Below are 22,358 nucleotides of genomic sequence, written 5' to 3'. Positions count from 1 at the left end.
AGTTATAACTATCTCTGATGTAAACTACGACCCCATCGTTCTGGTTGAGTTCGCCTTCGCTGTATATTAAGTTGTAACCATTTAAGTTGTATAAACTAACGTCTTGTATTTTCCACGTCTCAGTAAGAACGATGATATCGATATTTATATTGAAGTTACTTAGAAATATTACAAAATCTTTAAAAAATTTTGCCAAGCTTCGAATGTTTATATGTAAGACTCTGAAATTTGCTTCGATTTTCATTTCTTTTCCGTACTCCGTAACAGATTGACATATAATAGTATCTGGTACATTGCTCACAAAATCTCTTATAAAACTATCCATATTTTGAAAAATAAACAGAAAAATTAACAGTTAACTAACCAGTAAAGTTTGAATCAAAAGTATAACCAAACGATATTAATATTATGATATTTATTTATTCTTAGATATAGAGTTATGTCTAGTAACGGGCCTGTCAGTTGTACGTTCCTTAACAAGTTTCTTGTCTGAAACTTGTTTTGAAGTTGAAATATTCCGGAAGTCCGTTAGTTTTTCCAGTTTCCGTTTTTTTTTTCGAGACGGCTGTATTTCCAAAGGTACGCTTTCTTGAAATGGTTGTCTAGAGTTACTGGCAACGGGCGTTCCTGGATCGCTAGAAGGTTTTCTTTGAAATGATTCGGTATATGCAAATGTTTCAAATTCAGCTACCGTATACACTTTATTATTAACAATCAGTTTATCGTTTCTGATGTAACAATTATTTTCATTGTTTTGTTTTGCAAAATAAAGGTGCTTTCGTATGATTTTTCCCTCCTCTCTCTGTTTATGTCAAGTCATTCACAATGTGTATTGGAGTGCCTCTCAATTTACCGCAATTTTTGATAACTGAAGATTTTTTGGTGAAAGAGTCGAATTCAGTTTTAATAGGACTTTTTTCTAATCTTCCTAAAGTGTATACGCTCAGTGCGAAAAAATATACCTACTTGTAATCAAATAACCATATTTCTCATCGATTTTTATTAATTTTTGTCCGAACATGGTATTCCATTTTTAATTGGTGCTTTTCTTTCACAGAAAAAATGGAGGAAGTGAAGGCAGATGAAAGATACAAAAAGAAGAATCCCTACGATAGAGCCAACTTCATTTCAAAGTTATTTTTTCTGTAGGTATTTTTTGTCGAGTTTATGTGTTCGAAAAGAACTACACTGCAAACTACCAAAACCGTTTCTTCTTCAGTAACTTTTATTTAAGGCGGGAATTCAAACTTTCTAGAAAAGTATGAAACATTTGAAAATTCTGAAAAGTATTGAAATCTATTAATATGTAAATGCATTCACATGTTTATTTTCACAATTATGAATTCAATTGAAAAATCAGTTATGCGGCAAAATTCAGAATTGAAAAATAGTAATATAGCTATAGAAGTTCTATGACATTCCTAATGAAAAAACACGTGAAAATTAGGGCAGGTCCATTCTGGCGATTCCACGACCTAAGGCCCCATTTCACACAGAATTGACGCCTGATCTCTGCCTGACGTCCAGTGTAAATTGGGCCTTAGAACTTTTGCCGTCATCCAGCCGACCAATCAGAAGCTACCTTGTGTACAGCGATAAACTCAAATCACTATATGAACACGCTTGTTCCGTGCACAAAATCCCATGAATTCTATGAGAGACGCTAAGTTTTTTGCAATTTTCACGACATCCGATCGGAACCTTCTGGAACATCCATAAGGAGAGACTTTAGTGAGTGCGAGAGAGAAACGCGTGACGTAATCGATGCAGAGAAGGATAGAAAATTTACCGGTATGAGAATAGAATCCAGGTCGTCAGCCTGGTCTTTGTTCTTAGCCTCGACACCAACCAGGTAATAATTGCGAATTGTTGATATTTATGTTGTTTTGTCGGGTGTCATCGACGTGGTTAATGAAAAATCAAATTGAATAAAAAAACATGGCAGTAGACATTCGATGGAGTCTACAGGGTGTCTCAAAATACATCATTGAAGAAAAATTATGGTGGCAATGTAAGAGACATTAGGTGGAGTATACAGGGTGCGTCAAAATGCATCATTCGAGAAAAAATATGTCAGTTCAACGAGGCTGTAACGTTTCAACGTGCGATTCCTCAATGTGTACAGGGTGTTTCAAAATACATCATTTGGAAAAAATATGTTGGTTTAACGGGTCCGAGCATTGTATGCTATACACCCCGTTTAGGTCTTTGTCTTCTTCTTTTTCAAAGCTGTTTATTTTTGGTGTTATTTTCGTGTTTGGCTTGTATGATGTTGATGTTCAATATCGACCAAACCAAGAGAAAACTGATCCGAAGGTACGACGAGCAAAAAAGACATATATAAACCCAATAATATATAAATCAAACCTCGCAACCCACGCCATACAGAACAAACATAACTTTCCCCTACCAGAGAACATAAAACTCATAGAACAAGTCAATGAAGGAAATCGTATGGATATCTGGGAAAATTTATATATCCATAAACTTAACATACATAATTCACTTATCGAGGAACAAATACGAATCAAAACACATCAAGACCTATCATTCAATATATCACACAAAACAATACATATTCCTAGAAACAGTGAACTTAGAGAAAATCCCACACAAATGATATTACCTGATGTAACCCAAATACAGGCAAATTTACCTACAGTACCTGAAGAGGATGAAACGTTCAGTTTTAGTAGAGCCTTGAAGATGACAGCACAGCCAGCTATCGAAAACGCTTGCATATATAAAATAGAAGTTATGAAGCTTCAAATCCTTTTTGTGATTAATATTGAAATACTGAAAATAAAGAAAAATCAGTTGCCGAAGCAGTCGGCAATCACATTTGAAAATTAGTTGTTTTGCATATGTGATTGCAAAAAATTTAGCACCATGAGAAAATACATGGGATTTTGTGCTCGGAATAAGCTTCTTTATCTACTGATTTGAATTTCCTGCTGATTTGTGGATTGGATGATGGCAAAAGTGGCCCAATTCACACAGAATCGACGTCTGGCAGAGACACGGCGTTCATTCTGTGTAAAATGGGCATGAGGTCGTAAAATCGTCAGAATGGACCTGCTCAAATAAGAAATGTCATACAAATTCTATAGCTATATTACTAAAAATGTGTATGCAAAATAAAGTTATGAAAATTTCAAATATTCAAACACGTCGTCATATATTTTGTTTTCCACAGTTACCTAAATTTTTCAGATTTACATTACCCTACTTTGTGAAAGGCTACAAAAGAGAACTGACTGAAGATGATATATATAGTCATAGATATATACATGATTCCGGAAAGCTTGGAGAGCGATTGGAAGCAGCTTGGCAGTACCAGGTTGAGCATAGGAAAAATCCTTCCTTCGTCAAAGCTCTCTGTAGCGTATTTCTCTTCGAAATTGTTGTGCTGTGGATCATTGTATTTGTTACTGAGATAATTAGGTGAGGATTTTTAAACACAGGTTGTCGAAGAGTTGGGAAATAACTGAAACGAAGCTATTTTCGGCTTTTGTTGGCCGTAGTCTACATATTTTCATGCCTGAAATTTCGTCACAACTAAGGTAGACATTATCAAATGTAATGAGGCCACAGAAAATGTGGTCTAGTTGTCCGCATAGCTCTAGTTGATAGACTGCCTTATATAATATATAATGCACTTGTAGACAAAACGACTGGCACTAACACCTGCAAATCACGGTCAACAAACTAATAAAATAGTTTTAACACTCACAAAGGGATATAATGTGTTAGCGATATTTTATACGGAGTAAAAATCTGATATTGTTGCTTTATCCACAGGTTGAGCCAACCTATGCTGATATCAATGCTTCTCACATTGTACGATGGAAACCAAGTTGCAGAAAACCAGAAATATCTGTATAAATACTCAGGACTTATTGTCCTGTCGTTAATAATAAATGTGTTCCTTATACACACCTTCCAATTCCAGATTATGCAAGTGAGCATGAAGATAAGAATTGCATGTTGTTCTCTCGTGTACAGGAAATCTCTCAGATTGAACAAATCCGCTCTTGCTGAGACCACAATCGGACAAATAGTCAATCTACTGACCAACGATGTGGGAACATTTGATCAGGCTATCCATTTTATGCACAATTTGCTAATAGGACCTATAGAGACGTTGGTTGTTATGATTTTGTGTTACTTCAGTATTGGATACACCGGACTGATCGGAGCTATATTTCTCTTAGTTTCTGTTCCGTTTCAATGTAAGTAAAAATTATATCTTTTCTATGGAAGATCTGCTCATGAAACCCTCCTGTGGACTCTCAAATAACCAAAGAATTGAACCTGAGTCCACGGAGGGGATTAACGTCAGAAGTCGACTAAACTACCCCAGTTGTAGAGATTCTCAGCTTACAAATCCTGATGCTGCTGGGAAACCCAGAAGGCCTGATGATGCAGCCAGAAAGCGACTCAGTCGTTTTTCCAAGAGAAGGATTTCTCATCAGTCTGCTCTGCAGCCGGAGTGAAGAAAAAACACACATTTTTCTCAAGCAGGTCAGCAAATTCTTACTCTCAAACGATTATTTACCTAAATTGGAAGCAAAAAAGTCCAAATTTGCCAAATTCAATGGTCAGGTATGTGAAGGTTGCTGCTGTAATTGAGGGTAAAAACGCGCAGTTTGAACATTCCACATCTTCAATGTTGACCAATAAAGTGGAGTTGTCAGTATGCCATTGAAGCCGATATGGAGAAATTTCCAGAAGATGGTGCCCAGATAGAATTCCATAGCTGATTATTCTGGCGTTTATGACTATGGGTTACCTAAGCAGGTCTGCTTACTGGTGGGCAAAGTTAGTACCCTGCAGCCATGGGAGGGCATCTCCCTGGAATGTGACACAGGAGATCTACTTCGACTATTTTTTGTAAACCTTGAGAAAACTTTCCTAACACCAGAACATAATTACGGTCTCTCAAAGCGCGTTTCGCTAACCAAGTTAGCGTCTTCAGGAGTTCATAATGACTAAATTCCACTGCTATCTTAGAGATTGTATATGCTAGTGGCCTAACTACTACCTGTTAGTAGTACCTAACCACAACGGATAGTATTACTATGATTTTCAGTGTTACGATCTTCGTTCGGGTTTGTAGGCCATTGTGGTTTGGAACTGTATCCTAACGTTCCGCCAGCACGATTGGCTGGCTTCTTCAGAGGTCCATTCATCCTGATGGTTCACCGATGACTCGTGATTTCTAGTTCGTGAGCTGTTTTTACACAGGTAGCCTGCTTTCTAGTTGGTGCGTTGTTACTGGCGGACGTGCCCGTAGAATATGTGAACCGGGACACCTACAAAAAGAATTGGAACATCTTCAAGACCTCTACAAGTCAAAATAGGAAGGAAACTTTGATGGTTGAACTTGCGTTCCTACCCTATATCCCAAGGGTAACAGATAGAATCGGAAAAATCCTGTTCAAGGTTTCAAATCCAGTGTTCAAGCCCACCAGGAAAATACAACAAAGCCTTAGATCTGCGAAAGACAAAAAAGATCCCCTATCAGCTCGGGGATATACCGTATACCATGCACCTGCGGAAAAGTTTATATCGGTACTACTAAGAGATCCATGGGTACAAGGCTAAATAAACATCGGAGAAACTGTAGACTGGGTCAAATAGAAAAATCGGCAGTAGCGAAACACGCGTTTAGTGGAGGAGATCATACGATACTGTTTGAAGATGTAAAACTACTTGCACCCGATCAGGGATACCACAGTCTACTTGTACGGGAAGCCATAGAAATCCATAAACCTACACTTCAGCCAAAGATGCTAAGGTGTCAGCATTGCAACGCAATGTGACAGGTGATAACACTTCGGTCAGAAACAACGCACCAACTAGAAAGGCGGGCTACCTGTGTCAACATAAATACAGCATACGAACTAGAAATCACGAATCATCGGTGAACCATTAGGATGAATAGACATTTGAAGAAGCCAGCCATTCGTGCTGGCGAAATGTTAGGATACAGTTCCAAACCTCGACGGCCTTCAAACCCGAACGAAGATCGTAACACTGAAAATCTTGGCCGCGAAAAGCCTCAATCAATTCATTACTCTGATTTGTTATGTATTTCCTGTATGTTAGTGACTATCCTCAACATTTTTTCTCTGACTTATCTGTTTTTCACTTAGAATTCTTACATATAATACCAAACAGAGGGCTGTTCGGAATAGAACCTTTGTCGCTATTTTATACAACTCATTCCAGACTTTTCGATTTCCAGGCTTCCGAAGGCATTCAGAAATCTGTTGTCATGTATCGGTATCAACAATTTTAAACATTTCACACTTATTCTATGGTCGTTCTTTATGGCATGTTGAGGGACACTAGATTTCTCCAGTCTATGAAACCGAACATGCGAAACATGTTCCTTGTAGCGAGCTAATATAGTCCGTTTGGTTTGACCAACATATTTCTAATCACAATCCTCGCAACTCATTTCGTAAATCTCAGACTTTTCTTTTACCAACGTCTTATCTTTCGGACTACACAACACTTGTTGAAGTGTACGTGCAATTTTGAAAGCCACTTTTTATTCAATTTTTTGAATGTTTTCATTGATGTATTTGGGTTCATCAGGAAACACTATGAATTTTGAATCTTTCTCTTTTTGAAAAGTCGTGGCATTACGAAGATACTCCCAGAATTTTTGTCTTCAAATTAATTAATCCAATCTGTTTGATGGATACCCGGTGCTTTCAGCCACCTCCCTAACAACTTTGAGAAATTGTCAAATTTATATTTCGAAAACAAAAGCGTTGTACCAGTTAGTGCTGTTAAGTAAACGTAATATTCAGTTATACCCCAAGTCACTTTTCAAAATTTGAAATTATAATTGAAAAAATTGAAATGAGAGTGACAGTTTTGGAATTATTAATATTTGTGAAAAAAAGCGTTTGGCTCTGGCAATGTTTGAAGATGAAAAAGTAAAACGCTAACTTATAAAAGTATTGGCAATATTCATGTGCTATAACTTCTTTTGGCTTTACATGATCATCAAAAAGGTATCTGTATCTGTAGAGTAGGGAGGGTGACTGTAGATCCACAGCACTTAGGCCAGATGTAACCCATGTGGCTTCCCGAGGAGTCCTCCTAGGTCATCTTCCATTCTGTCCTTTTCAGGAAGATGGACAGGTCACTAGGAGACATATCCTCTAGATCGGCAGGTGAAGGCCAAGACTCGCCGAACTCACACTCTCTTTGGCAACCTTGAGGTGTCTCACGGTGGCCTTCGTGAAGGTTTTGGAAGGTGCAGCGACCTTACTGTCGTTGCGGGACTTCTCCAACCAGGTTGGGATTTCCTCCGTGGTGGTGCTTTCCTGGAGGGGCAGCCGGTTCCTTGCTTTTATTCAAAGCGGAGCTCTTGGCGTCCGTCGCAGGAAGTGCCCTTGCTGTTGGAGTGGGGGACGAGGAGGGTGCATGTATAGTTGCTGACACTCCTGCCTCTATCGCTCTCTTTCTTCTTTTGGTATCGGCGCCGCAAATGCGCTCACGCCTTGGCCTTTGTATTATATCACGAGGTGATATGCCATGTCCAGCCTCATTCCAAGTGGTAGATTGGGGTGGACAGTTTTGTTCATCCTCAGCTACCGCCATAGATTGAGGTGAGCATTTCTGTCCAGCCTCGGGATTGGTTTTTGTAATTGAATAGAACTGGCCGATACTTGATGAAAATTCATATTAAAAAACTAATCAATAGAGTTTATTGTATGATTTTCACTATAATTTATAGTGAAAATCATACAATAAATAATGCAATACTTTTCTTGACGCGCGTTTCACCAACCAAGTTGGTGCCTTCTAGAGATGAAGAGTTTTCGCCTCGAGAAGAGTGTTGCATTTCTGGTTATTAGGAGAATTGCTCGTTTTGGAATAATTTTTTAAGTTTGGAAGGCTGTTGTTGGCCTCTGACGATTCATCATTATTATTTTCAGCATGGCTTGGTAAAAAGACTTCCAAGTATAGGTTGAATACAGCTCTGCGTACAGATGAACGAGTACATCTAATGAATGAGATAATTTCTGGAATACAAGTGATAAAATTGTACGCCTGGGAAAAATCTTTCGCCAAGTTGGTGAAACTAGCCAGAATGTAAGTAGTTTGATCAAAAGTTAGTTTGTTGAGAAGATCAGTTTATTTTGTTGTTTACTACAATTATTTACCCCCTCCTGTTAGCAGAAGTATGCTCTTACTCCCCTCCCACGATTACGTAAACATTGTTGTATGCATTTTTAATGTTCCTTTTCTGTTTTTTTAACGATTCATGAGCAGCAGTTCTAATTTTACAAATAATAAATTGATACAGGACAGGATAGGATCTTGGACTTCAACGTACATTATATTCATTTAAACAAACTTCATTGACACGATATTCAACAAAAGAGTAAGGTACAAATTTTATGAATCTCAAGTAATATTACGAACAAAAAAACTTCTTTGAAATTTTTGATACATATATCAATTTCAATAAACAGGCCATAACACTTGCATTCGTATGAGATTTTTTCAAAACTTTCGAACAATTGTTGGTATAACTTGGATTTAACTTTTCTAAACTCTTCGAGGTATGCGTGCAAAATGTGATGTACTCTCATATTCGAAAAATTGTTCTCCTACCCAGCATGGTTTCGTACATCATGTATGACACATCTTGCATGTTTAAATCAATATCTCTGTACGTACCTGGACAAGCAAAAACAAGTCGATGTTGTTTATTCAGACTTTCAAAAAGCCTTCGGTCAAATAGACCATTATGTTCTTCTCAGCAAATTGACAAAATTGGGACTCTCTAACCAACTGCTTCAATTGATACCAATTGAATTATATATAGGCAACAGAAAACAATTCATCGAATATGAATCTTTCAGATCGTTTCAGTACGTAGTTACAGCTGGGGTTCCACGAGGTTCTAATCTTGGACCTCTTTTATTTTTAATTTTCATTAATGATTTCGCAACCTCTTTGAATATTCCTAGCCTACTATTTGCAGACGACCTGAAACTATATTATAGAATCGGCCAACGTGTACAACTTGAATTAGATGTAATCAAACTTTGGTGTGATGATAATCGTCTACAACTGAACGTATCCAAATGAAAAATAATATCATCTACAACAAAAAAGCGAACTTTAATGTACGATTATTCAATCAATAATACTACAATCAACCGCGTACACGAGATCTTGGTATAACATACGACAGTAAATTAACATTCACAGAACATGGATTCATTTACAATAACCGCAAAAACTTCAAAAGTATTGCCACCTCAAAATTGCTCTATTTTGCGTAGGTATGCCAGATCTAAGTTAGAGTATGGCTTTTTGTTATGAAATGCAGTTTACGACTACAAAAAACATCAATTGAGAGCGCGCAGAGGAAGTTCCTAAAATACTAATGTCTAAAAGTTGAGGCATCGATCATAACATTTTGTTGACATGATTTGATATGACATCTTTCGAAAATAGGAGAGTTATCCTTGGTATAATATTCCTGCAAAAATTACTTAAAAACAATTTTGACAGTACGATTCTTTTACACGAGATCAATTTCTTAGTACCATTGCGAAGCATCACGCACAAATATTATGCTACGATCACCATTGAATTTTATGTGCAGTAGCTTCAGTAAAATCTGTGAACACTGCGATATTCATTTCAACTCTCTGAACGCCTTGGTATCATGTATCCACAATCACTTTTAATACTACTATAAATAACATTTGTTTCAGTACTGCTACATTGCATGATTTGTAACAGTTTGTGTTATATACTCAATTTTCCATTCTTTTTTGAAATTCTACGTATATGAATATTTCATATATACTTTGTTTTAGCATTTACTCCTATACATGTCAATATTTCATTATTTTTAATGTTTATTCCATATATACTCTGTAATAATAGCATTTCATGTAACTGGGTACTCCTGTTAGAAATAAATCGCTTTTTTTATTTGTCTATTCGAAACGACCAATTTATCATTGGCGAAAGTGGATTTACCTTGACAAACATTAACGAGCTTTGCATTCAATACCTCAAATCGTATTGAAATGAAACAATAGTTTGACGGAAAAATTTAGGCAAGTGAATATCGCCCGGTAATTCCCCTACTCGGTTCTAAGCGTTTCTTTTTCAAACTCAAACAATGTGTGAGTTACTATATGTGTGAAAAAGTAAATAACTACTGCTGACGTAATCATCATCTAGACCCTCCGCCTCCCATGTCATCAAAAATAAGCGAAGCAGCTGATATTGCTCTGGGTAGTCTGTTGAACATACCGAGTATGAAACTTGGCAGTTTGGTTTTGTATACAGTATACAGATATATCTATAGTTGTGATGGCTGTCTGTAGAATATGTGTTATCATATGAAAAGTTTCATTTCAACTCTTTCATTAGGTTAGGTTAGGTCCATTAGATCTAGGTCTAGGTCTATTAGACCCCCCACCGCAACCCGCGAGGGTTTATTGTGGCTCACACCTATTCACACTCGGCAAAATAAACCCAGCTTCTTAACGAAGCCGATTAGTTTGTCTGGTGAGTAGTCTTTCAGGTCAGATAGTAAGAGTACCGCTCTGCCGAACTCTAAAGACCTGATTCGGTCCCCAGTGGGGCAGGCGCAAAGTATATGCTCTGTTAATGAGGTAGTCGGATAGCCAAGTTGCAAGATTTCCACCTTAATACACACGACAACTTTCCCCTATGAGGGTTTTTGCACGTCAGCTACACCTGACGATGCCTTAGACTCAACCGTGCAGGGCTGTTTCGCCTCTGGTTTTGGTGAATCATCACTTGAGCGCAAACGTTTGCTAACCTGCTCATAGGGGGGTTTGTTCCCCCACCTGAGACAAATTCTGCGTACGCTGCTCAAGAATTTGGTGCTGTAGACTCGCTCCTGATCTAAGTTTCCAGGGAGGTCAGTTGGAGTCGTAAGCTCGACATCCATCTCCTCTATAGAGTCAGCGTCAGAAGGAATTTTTAAGTTTACTCTGTCCATAAAAGTCCCACGAGTAGCTAGGGAAAGAAGGTCAATCACGGCAGAGCCCTGCATTACCGTGACACGGCGATGCTACGACGAGAGGGCGCCCGGTATCTCGAAGGTTCCGTAGAGACAGCTGATAGGCCCAGTGTCATTCATCTTCTCAGCACGGATACACACACCATAGGATCAAGCCATAGTTGGGATGCCATTCAGTTGGGGAATAACAGAACCACAAGTGATTTTGTCGTGGGGGCTATGTGGAAGCAGGCATCCAATGGCCGGTGTGCTCAACCCCCAAATCCCAAGCCAATGCACTCACCGAAAACAGCATGCACAGTGCAGATGAACAAGGACAGCCAACCGGCCAACTCTTCCATTATGAAAATGTTCATATTTGAAATAGATATTCATTAAATAGCAAAGAAATACATTTTTCAACAGCATTCAGAGCTTTTCTGTTATCTATGCGGCAGTTCTGAAAGCTGTTTCGAATATAATTCCCAAAAACTTTTCCGGTATCGCTGGAGTTAGAAAAAAAGCAGATGTGGAATTTTCCAAGGTCATTTTACTTCAGTTCTGAAGGGATGGATCCATGAAACAAATATTCAATATGATTTGCTCTTTCTATCGGATCTGTGAAAAGTCATTTTGTACATCAAAAGAGGATTAAATTTTGTGTTTTCATGCCACTTCGATCATTTCTCTGATTTCAGGAATGAATCATATTTTTTGTGAAAAGTTTTTTCAGTTTTTGATATTGTCAATTCATCAACCCGAAAGCTGTTACATGCATACGAAAATCCACTTTCAAGGAATATTTATAGTAGTTAACCTACTGTTTCAGGAAGGAAATGAAGTTCATCCGCCTCACATCTACCATCAGAGCCATATTAATGTCATGCGCCATTGTTCTCAACAGAGGAGCAGTCTTCTGGTGTATTCTAGTTTATGTACTGACGGGAAACTCTCTTAACTCCGCTTATGTTTTCACCATGACCTCGTTCTATCGACTTTTGAACACGATTACAATATTCTTCCCCGAGCAATTTCACGAGTCTCAGAAATGTTTATCTCCTTCAGAAGAATCAAAACGTTCCTGATGTATGAGGAACTTGATTTCGGAACTGTCAATTTACCAAAAAGTATAACAAACAGGGTGAGCAAAGAAGGACATACTGCCGGAAGGACAGATGTGGGAATTCGGTTAAACAAAGCTTCTGCTAAGTGGTTGGAGTCTTTGCCAGAAAATAATTTGGAAGACATATCTTTGGATGTGACCAGCGGTGATCTAGTTGCTGTGGTGGGGTCTGTTGGAAGTGGCAAAACTACACTGCTCAACATGGTACTAGGCGAATTGGTAATTCAAGCTGGCACTGTCAAAGTGAAGGGAACTATATCCTATGCCTCTCAAGAGCCTTGGTTGTTTGGAGGCAGTGTGAGGCAAAACATCCTCTTCGGACAGGAATTTGATCAGAGGAAATACGACGAAGTTATTAGAGTTTGTGCCTTAGAAAGAGACTTCAAACTCTTTTCCCATGGTGACAGAACTTTAGCTGGCGAAAGAGGTGTTACCCTGAGCGGAGGTCAAAGAGCTCGGATCAACCTAGCCAGAGCGGTATACAGAGAAGCAGACATCTACCTATTAGATGACCCATTATCAGCTGTGGATACACACGTTGGGAAGCAACTGTTCGATGAATGCATCTGTGAGTACCTGAAAGAAAAATGCGTTATTTTGGTAACTCACCAACTCCAGTACTTGAGAAATGTCAATAACATATATCTACTAGAATATGGAAAAGTTCTAGTATCAGGATCATATGAAGAAATCAGAGCCTCCGACACCAAGTTCTCCAGGATGTTGCTTAACTTTAAGGAAGAAGAGGAGGATATACGGAGAAAGTCCATGATATTGGCGGGGAAACAGGAAGAGTCATTCTTAGACGACGATGACAAAATACAAATTTTACAGAGGGAGGAGAAAGGAGTGGGAGGAATTTCTTGGCATGTTTACAAGAGTTACATGAAAGCCGGTGGAAATATTCTGAAAGTGTTTCTGTTGTGTTCAGTTTTCTTACTGAGTCAGCTTTTGGAGAGTGGTGCGGAGTATTTTGTTACATTATGGTGAGTAGATAACTTCACAACTGCGGTACTTTTTAGCAAGGAGAGACTAGAACACGTTAATCTCATACAGTCACTAAAACATATCGCAAATTTTGTCAATGATTTTGACTGTGATAATCCATTCTAAGTAATATACAGTGCATTCCATTCAAAACGAGCCACTCAGAATAACTTTTGGTACAATGATTTGCAAGAAAAATAAAAAAACACGTCAATCACCCCTACATATATGTAGGGGGTGCCCCTATCGCACCCCCAGAGCATGTCACCAATTTTTATCAAATGGATCAATTGTTTCGCATTATCAGATGTTCCATGATGAACAGATTAAAACAAAGTAGAATACATTATGGTCTGAAGCTCATAGTTTGGAAGCTAAAAATTATTTGAGTTGAAGACGAGCCACCCTGAATGAACTTTTGTACAATCTATTACTTAGGTTTTATAGGTGTTTTTATGAAGTATACTTCAAAAAAGTCTCATTTGGCCTGGTTAAATTTCAATTCGAAATTCTCTTCATTTTGTATTCGTCTCATTCTACAATAATGTTTGCCTACCAGGTGAAATTATAATTGGTGTTTATGTTTTTGTGAATTCTTGAGAAGCAATGATTTATACGCTTCGAGAACCGATTGAAATAGTGGGTTTGTACTACCAAAATTGAAATAGTGCTAGAGCTGCTGCCTGTATGTTCAATGATAATCATCCAGGAAGAAATGTACGACACAAATACGTTTCGGAATTATTGAACAAATTTATGAAAGCTGGATCTGTTATCAATGAAAACATAACCGTTCAGGAGTTGTCAACGATGAAGCTATTTGTACTGCAGTTTTAGGGCACGTTGGACTAATGGAAAATTCGCGATCTTTTACTGAGTAGTCTCGAGAATCTCAATGGTTGATCGGTAGCACGGCGGTTCGATGTGGGTGCTTTGTTTACTCAGTCAATCGGCCGATGTGTGAGTCGATGGTTCAAGCCCCAGGCTGAACACTCAATTTTCACTTCCTATCTTCCAACTCGTGTTAGGAATTACACGTTAAAAGGTAAGACCTCGTTTGTCCTTAGCACAAGTTTTGATTTCTGAGAGTTGTCGTTCGTAAGGGTGCGATAGCTGATTGACGGAAAAACATATTTTCAACATAATATATTTTTCTAAACAAATGTTTTCAGGATCATTCATAAGTACAAATTTCATCCATATAACGCATCTGAACGCATCAGAATTTCTTGTATAAAATTTGTTCGGATGAATGTACGTTTAGTTTGAATGGAGAGGTGAATTGGCAAAATTGTCGATATTGGAAAGATAAGAATTTTCATTTATACCGTTAAGTTCATACCCAACGACCTCAAAAACTGAATGTTTTGGCAGGAATTTTAAGTGACCACATCATAGGACCTTTTTTTATCGATGATAATTTGACTAGTGATGAATATTTACATATGTTGGAGAATCGAATAATACCGTGCATCAATAGGGTAATTGAGAAGGATGTAAATTTATTCGAAATCGAAATAGTTTTTCAGCAGGATGGTGAACATCCTCAGTATGCAGCTCCAGTGCGACAATTCTCAGATGATCATTTTCCTGGTCGCTGGATTGGCAGAAGTGGTCCTACAGAATGGCCACCAAGGTCTCTGGATCTCACTCCTGTAGATTCCTTTCTATGGGGTCATTTGAAGTCCGAAGTGTAGGAGATAGAATCAACAATATTAGAAGATTTCAGAGAGAATATCATGAAGCACTGCAGAGAAATAACTTCCGAGATTCTCAACCATTGCATTGTATGGAAGTTGGTGGAAACGTTTTTGAAAATTTACTATAGAAAATTTTTTCTCCTCGTTGTCCAGTCATCAGATTTTGATTCAAGAGTCAAAAAAATTTTTTTTTTCTGATTTATTGCTTTCGTATTCGTGTCTAGAACGAATATTTCAAAATGTGGCCTCCTGTATAATTACTGATCTGTTTTTTTTTCCTGCAAATCATTGTTTCAAAAGTTATTCAGGTTGGCTCGTTTTCAACTCAAATAATTTGTAGCTCCCGAACCATAAGCTTCAGACCATATGTTTGTTGAAATCTGCTCATCTTGGAGCATCTGATAATGCGAAACAATATAGGGTGATCCATTAAAAAAAAATAAATTGGTGACATGCTCTGAGGGTGCCATAGGGGAAGTAACATCAAATGTGAATATGTCAAAATGTGTAGCCCTGTATACCATTGTTGTTGTTTTCTTCTATTTTTCCCGAAAATCATTGTACCAAAAGTTATGGGGGTGGCTCGTTTTAAATGGAATGCACTCTATTTTCATTCAATTATTTTATAAGAATTATATCTTTAACATCTTTATTATTGACTTTTGTGGGGATTTTCATCGTCCCAGTTCTGAAAAAAATCAAAATTGTAATGGAGAACCTTACACCATTCATCAATTCACCTCAATAAATTATTGGGTGAGTTAGCGAAACATTTCTGGAAATGAAAAATGTTTGTAAAGATTGTTTATTTATTATCATGGATAGGAACTTGGAGTGTCAAATGTTTTGTTTGCGGTAGACATCATCAGTAGTATATGCGTAGGCTGTGAGCCTGAAGGTTATATTTCGAAGTATCAGCAATGTCTTTCATCAAATAAAATGATACTTGCACATACATGAAATTGAACGATTTCAATTATGCTCCAAATTTTCTGGATGGAATTTATGATTTTTTCTAATGAGCAACATAACTGAAGTTAATATTACTGGAGTTTTTTCCCAACACCAAATCGTTATTTTTACACCTCGACACGTGTTTCGATCACCAAGTGGTCATCTTCAAGAGGAAGATAAAACTGTTTTATAACGTTTATAACGATTTGGTGTTGGGAAAAAACTCCAGTAATATTCATTACTACACCAAAGGTTCCAAACAGTATATCACAAGTAAAAAAATAACTGAATTTATTCCTCTATTTAAATGACTTGAAATCCAAATATCGTTCTTATGAACTGAATGTTCATATATGATCAATATTTTTCAAAACACATTTGCATGAATATAATTATTATTTTCAGGGTCAACACCCTTCAGTGGCTCTCTCACAGAAATACCACGAATAACGAAGTCAAATTAATAGAATTTCGAAATATCACCGGAGAAACTACAAATCCATTAGATTCCTACGAAGACTGGTGGCTAACTCCCGTTTTTATGTCAGACAATACCATCATTTACTACTCAGTTTTGATTATTTTGTTGGTTGTAGTGGTATTTACGAGCTCTATATCATTTTATAGATGGTGTATAACTGCTTCTACGAGATTGCACAACCAGATGTTCGATAATATTGTTTATAGTCCCATGAGATTTTTCACCATGAATCCGTCTGGTAGAATCCTCAACAGATTCTCCAAAGATATTGGTACCCTGGATGAAATATTGCCCATGACACTTTTGGATACCATTCAGGTGAGCTTAACATTCAAAAGATTATATAACGAAAATAATAATGATATTATATATTTCATCAGTTCGGACTTCCATTGTCTAATAAAATATAAATTGATTTGTAATCCCTGAAAAAAAAATCAAAAAGATTAACCAAAAATAACAATTTTATTAAACAAAAAACTGAAATTACAAAAAAATAACATAAAAGCAACAACCAAACGAATGAAAAATTGAAATAATGATAAAAGCTGAAAATTAAAAAAATTAGTGACAAAAAATGAAAAATAAAAATTAAAAAATTTCAAACCAAGTTTCGATTATTAAAATCCACAATCGTCTTCGGGTGATAATGATATTATATTTTTAATTTTATGGTAAAAAGTACAAAGTTAGAGCTATAATATTTCTTTATTAAGTTACAGTGACAATGAAATTGTCTAGGGGTAGAAACATAAAATTATTTTAGCGAGAATAACACATATATTTCAAATGCCCGAATATACAGTGTGACCAACTTGAAAGCGGGATACCTACCTGAAATTTGCATCTTTTCTTCGATTTCGAAGAACTTTATTTTGAATTGAAGAGTTCGAAAAACTGTACTTTGGGACCAAAAATCATTTTCTTTTTATAAAAAGCAACCCCTGCTGCGATTATTTCTATAGGTTTAAATACATGAAATTGTATGAGCGATTTTTCCAGAAAAAATTAAAATAACCATTGAACTGAGCACCGTCTCAAATTGTGGTATACCATATTCCAACAAAAAATATTCAATATTAATAATTCAGTGTTCGAATCATGATAGGATGTTAACTGCACACCTCTCAAATGGTTTTTGAATCATGATGAGTTGGCCGTGAAATACCGATATACAAAATCGCGATCATTTCATTTCGCACTGGAAACTATTGACTATTGTTGATTAATATTGCTGTTTTCGAAATCTGTATTGAAACGTCATATTATGCCCGATTAGTAGAAAAAAATTTGTAAAGCGGTAGAAATTATTGATTTTTAATGTGCGAGAAAAAATTGAACTTGTGCGCCTTGTCGGAGATAACGCTCCTTCGGCAAGAGAAGCTACCAGAGAATTCCATAACAGCAGCAGTATCGAGGCATAAGCTCAAAATCAAAAACAATTCACATCGTGAGAATGGAAATGATGTGCGACTATTTCAATATTTTCGTGATAAACCTTGCGAACGGCTAGTTTGAACTTGAATATCCCTAGAAAAAATATCAGGAGATGCCTTGTGAAAAATAAAATTAAACTACTGAAGCCAAAAATTTTACCCACTTTGGAACTGGTAGATGAAGAAAGGAGATTAGAATTCTCTTCGTGGCCTCAAGGAGACTATTTGAATTGTGTTGAGTGATGAAATTACGTTCACTACAAATGAAGTAGTCTCATTCCATAATTCAAGGCACTGGTCTGCGGATAATTCTAATTGGGTTATAAATGCAGAAAGGCAATATTTCCATAAAATGAATGTGTGGTGTAGAATAATCCATGGTAAGATTATCGGTCCTTTTTTCCTTAGTCCTATTGCGAAATAACTCATTTGGAGTGGCCGTTATAATTGAAATGCAATGTTGATCACTAATCAATCAAAGAATTGATTTGGTAGAAACTAAAATATCTCCACGAAAAAAAATTAATACATTTCTCATCAATTATTTGCTTTACTATCTGGATTCTGAATGATCTTTCTCTTATTCTGTTCAATATTTTTCCAGATTGTGGTATCTGTAGCTGGCATATGCTTGGTGATTGGCTCCCTCAGTGTGTGGATTATGGTACCAACTGCTCTGATTGGCATTTTATTCTACTTTTTGAGGGTTATATTTCTGAGAACGAGTAGAGACGTCAAAAGAGTAGAATCAGTTAGTGAGTTATTCAAATTTTATACCTGGATTCAAAACCATATGTGTGCATCGGTGATCATTGAAAAAACATTTTTTTGAGATTTGGTACACTTCTCTGGTGGCTTGTTTCAACTAATAACTAACAAAAATCAGAATATACGCTCGAACCATTACTATTCAAGAACTATACAGTAAGTCATATCTGTCTCTTATATGTGCAGAGTCAGTTCATTTAGCAATGTTTAACTTACTTGACGATGGTCTTATGATAATTCTAAAGAGAGAGACGTTTGAAGAATTATAGAATACAATAATCACATTCAGATCAACCATAGCTGCGACAGAATTATGAATTTCAAAGTATTCTTCTGGAATTCGAAGTTTATGAACCAATCTAGTAGATTATGACATTCATTCGGAGCTGACTTTTTGACATACACATCAGTGTCAAATTGCTGTACTGTTTCCTTATTCGTTTCTTGATCTAACGTGAGACATCAGTACCTGTGTTTAGTTGGAATGAATAGCTCTTGATTTGCGGAGGCAAGGGTTCAGGTCGATTCTTAATTCCTTATAGAATAGCTATTTATGATATGGGTGTTGAAAGTAAGGTTTTATTTTGCGAGTGAAAACGTTTCTGAAACGAGCGTAGCGAGTTAAGCAATTTCACGAACAAAATAAAACTTACTATTAACACAAATATCATACAAAGTTTTTTTGTACAACTATACCGTTTTGATGATAAAATAGATGAATTTGATATTTCTATAAAAACACATTTTGACATCTCTCGTCAGTTAACTATTTTCATGTTATCGCATTTGCTGTGAAGTGGCCCTGTCAGGTGACGCCGAATTATCTGGTTATCAATAAATAGTATTGTTTAGAGCTCACGCGTTTCATTCAAAGTCACATTTAAAGTTCTTGCTGGCGTTTAATTTCTTGGATAATGAAGAACAATAGTGAGGAATTGTGTGTTCCTGACGATATTGAAGAGGCTGCAAAAAGAGCTTCAATCGAATTGTTACCAAAAAATCGACTCAGCAGTACCACATCGCATATTCCACTTTTCTTAGCTGGTGTAGACTTAAAAACGTCGAACTAAATTTCAGCGAAACCGTCTTCTTAGCCTATCTAGAAGAGAAATAAAAAATGGAACTCGTCCAGATGTTTATAAATGAGGCGCCAGATAAAAAATATTTGACGATACTACTATTTTCGGAATATATGCAGCTCTGCCGGCGCCAGCGTGAAGAGCTGTGCCATTTATTGGTAGAAGACGTTAAATTAATGGATGAATAATGCATTGTTGGAAAAAACATTGACTATTTCAATAAATACGTTGCATTACGTCCTTCTGTTATCAATCATCAACGTTTTTTCTGGAATAGTCAAATTATAAATGCAGTGCCAACCCAATTGGTATAAACACGTTTGGAAAAATGCCCTCTACAATTGCTGAGTTTCTGAACCTCCCGGAACCAAAGGAATCTACAGGTCACTGTTTCAGAAGTTCTTCTGCTTCTTTGCTAGTAGAATCAGGAGCAAATATAACGGATATTAAGAAAAACGGAGGATGGAAGTCTACAACAGTGGTCGAGGGTTACATCGATCAATCTATTTTTATAAAAAGAAAGTCTATTACTGAAAAAATAATCCCAACAGCTAGCTCCAGTGTTACAGCATCATCCTCTTCACTTCAAGAATTAAATGTTAATGCCCATGAGTGAAAATTGGAAATGAAATAAATAGCGAACTGACTGTACAAATTGGTATACCGCAAGGGACCGTTTTGGGACCGATACTTTTTCATATTCACATTAACAGTATAATAAAAATCAACAATTTCATAGGCGATATAATATGCTATGCCGATGATACTGCTCTAATTTACACGGGAACATCTTGGCATGAACTAAGAGAGACAGTAGATACAAATTTACAAAAAATATACATGTGGCTGAATAGTACTAAACTGTCACTGAATGTAAACAAGACAAAGTATCTGATCTTTTCCCCCACCCTTCGTGATCAACCCAAAAACTACAAAATAAAAATGCATATACCGCACTGTAATAATCAAAATACTTGCGACTGTCAGTCCATAGTACAAACCACATCTGTAAAATACCTCGGAGTTATGTTAGATCAGCACCTAAAATGGAAGGGACATATCAACTTTGTAACAAAAAGGCTCCGAGTATTGATGCACAATTTTTATGAACTACTTGACAAACTGTCGAAAAAAATCTTATAATACTCTTTACCTCTCTTGTCGAATCTATAATAAAACATTGTACTCCTGCTTGGAGTGCAACTTTCAAAAATGCTATTAACCCATTACAAACCGCTGAAAACATTTTATTAAAAATTATCTTTAAAAAATAGACTCTTTTCAACAAGAGAGTAATATCAAGAAACTAACATGTTGAATATTCATTCACTATACATTTTCCCATTGCCTAATAAGAATGTTCCATAAACGAGCCGATTTCGCGCAGAAACATTCCAGAGATACTAAATTAAAAATGAACCAGGACGTAAAAATTTAATTCTTTAATAAAATGGTCACCCAGAATTCTTTTTTCATTAATGGTCCAAAAATATTCAACGTCTTACCTAAAAATATAAAAGATATAACATCCTTCAAACTATTAAAAAAAAAGGCGAAAAAGTATATACATAATCACCCAGAAAAATTTCCAACTTCATACTGAAATAAATACTTGCTTATGTTTTGTATATATTTTGTATAAAAGCACTACACATACACTACCGAAATTAAACAAATATACCACAATAAGCGGTTACACCCCAATCGAAATGATTCAAATTATCCAATCTCATTTGAACCTTAATTTTAAATTCTCTCTTTTAAACTCTTTCTATTTCATAAAAAATTTAAGAGAGCTTCACTTACCATATTAATACAATTACATAAGACATACAATTGTACAAATGCCATGCTGATTTAGACATCACAAAACATGCTATATTTGCCTAGCGTGAGTCTACTTCAGTGAGTCATTTAAAAAAAAACTCAAATAACTAATCAATATCCATAATTTGATTTATAATATTTATTTTCACATTATTGATTGCTTTGATATTAATGATTGTATGTAAAATGGTTCTCAAAAATATAATTGAACTATTGAAATTGAAAATTGAATTGTCAACTCAGATAGTTCGAATATATTACGAGGCTTTTCAACATACCAAGTTATTATCAGCAGTTGTTCCAATTGTACTTTTTATATTAATGTTCATGAATAATAATAATAATGTAAATAATGTATTTAATACATTTGTATCTATATCTATTGATCATAATAAAACTTCCTTGAAAATTGAATAATTATGTTTTGTTTATTGCTATTTGGTCAAAAATATTTGTGTCAAAAATACTTTCACAACAATAGTGTTAAAAATATTTTCAACACGCTACTTTGTGAACATCATGTTTTAATACTCGTGACAACCATTAAAAATGTCACTTTCAATGACAGTGGTACAAAAATTCAATTATAAGTGCTGAAAGGGGTTACCAAATTGAAAGCTCGTATTCGAACGCCACCCATATAATTTATATCCTTTTCCAACACTTGTCACTGTGGAACAACTGGGATAGGAGACACTTCAAGCATATCAATAAAACAAGGGATACGGTTCAATAGGATTTTGTATCCCTAACCTTGAGATGAATGAATTAACTAAAAACCAAATAATCAATTTCGAATAGTGCTCACTGTTTGAAGAAGGCAGACTGTCAATGTTCTGAAATTCTTTCCTCTTTCCAAGAATTGCTTCAACAGAAAAATCAACAAAATACAGGGTCTCACCCTTGGGTTTGATGAACTAAACCTCACAATTTCTGATCGAAATAATTTTTCCAGAAAACCTTAAGGAAACACGAGG

The 22,358-nt window shown here is 36.2% G+C and overlaps 1 protein-coding gene across 1 annotated transcript in view; it reads left to right on the top strand.

The window, feature by feature from the left end:
- LOC111512047 (probable multidrug resistance-associated protein lethal(2)03659) overlaps nucleotides 1-22,358 on the top strand; it is an 82,323-nt gene that overhangs the window by 52,378 nt on the left and 7,587 nt on the right. The window contains 8 exon segments of the mRNA XM_074175013.1: nucleotides 1,058-1,145; nucleotides 3,214-3,444; nucleotides 3,802-4,232; nucleotides 7,962-8,118; nucleotides 11,856-12,052; nucleotides 12,055-13,135; nucleotides 16,196-16,589; nucleotides 18,312-18,462. Coding sequence (XP_074031114.1) covers nucleotides 1,063-1,145; nucleotides 3,214-3,444; nucleotides 3,802-4,232; nucleotides 7,962-8,118; nucleotides 11,856-12,052; nucleotides 12,055-13,135; nucleotides 16,196-16,589; nucleotides 18,312-18,462 — 2,725 coding nt within the window. The 5' untranslated portion in view covers nucleotides 1,058-1,062.

Source organism: Leptinotarsa decemlineata, unplaced genomic scaffold, assembly GCF_025532065.1.
Source record: "Leptinotarsa decemlineata unplaced genomic scaffold, Ldec_3_MD MMD2_tig00000882_RagTag_RagTag, whole genome shotgun sequence".
NCBI classification, from domain to species: Eukaryota; Metazoa; Arthropoda; class Insecta; order Coleoptera; family Chrysomelidae; genus Leptinotarsa; species Leptinotarsa decemlineata.
This window is presented reverse-complemented; position numbering and strand designations above follow the sequence as displayed.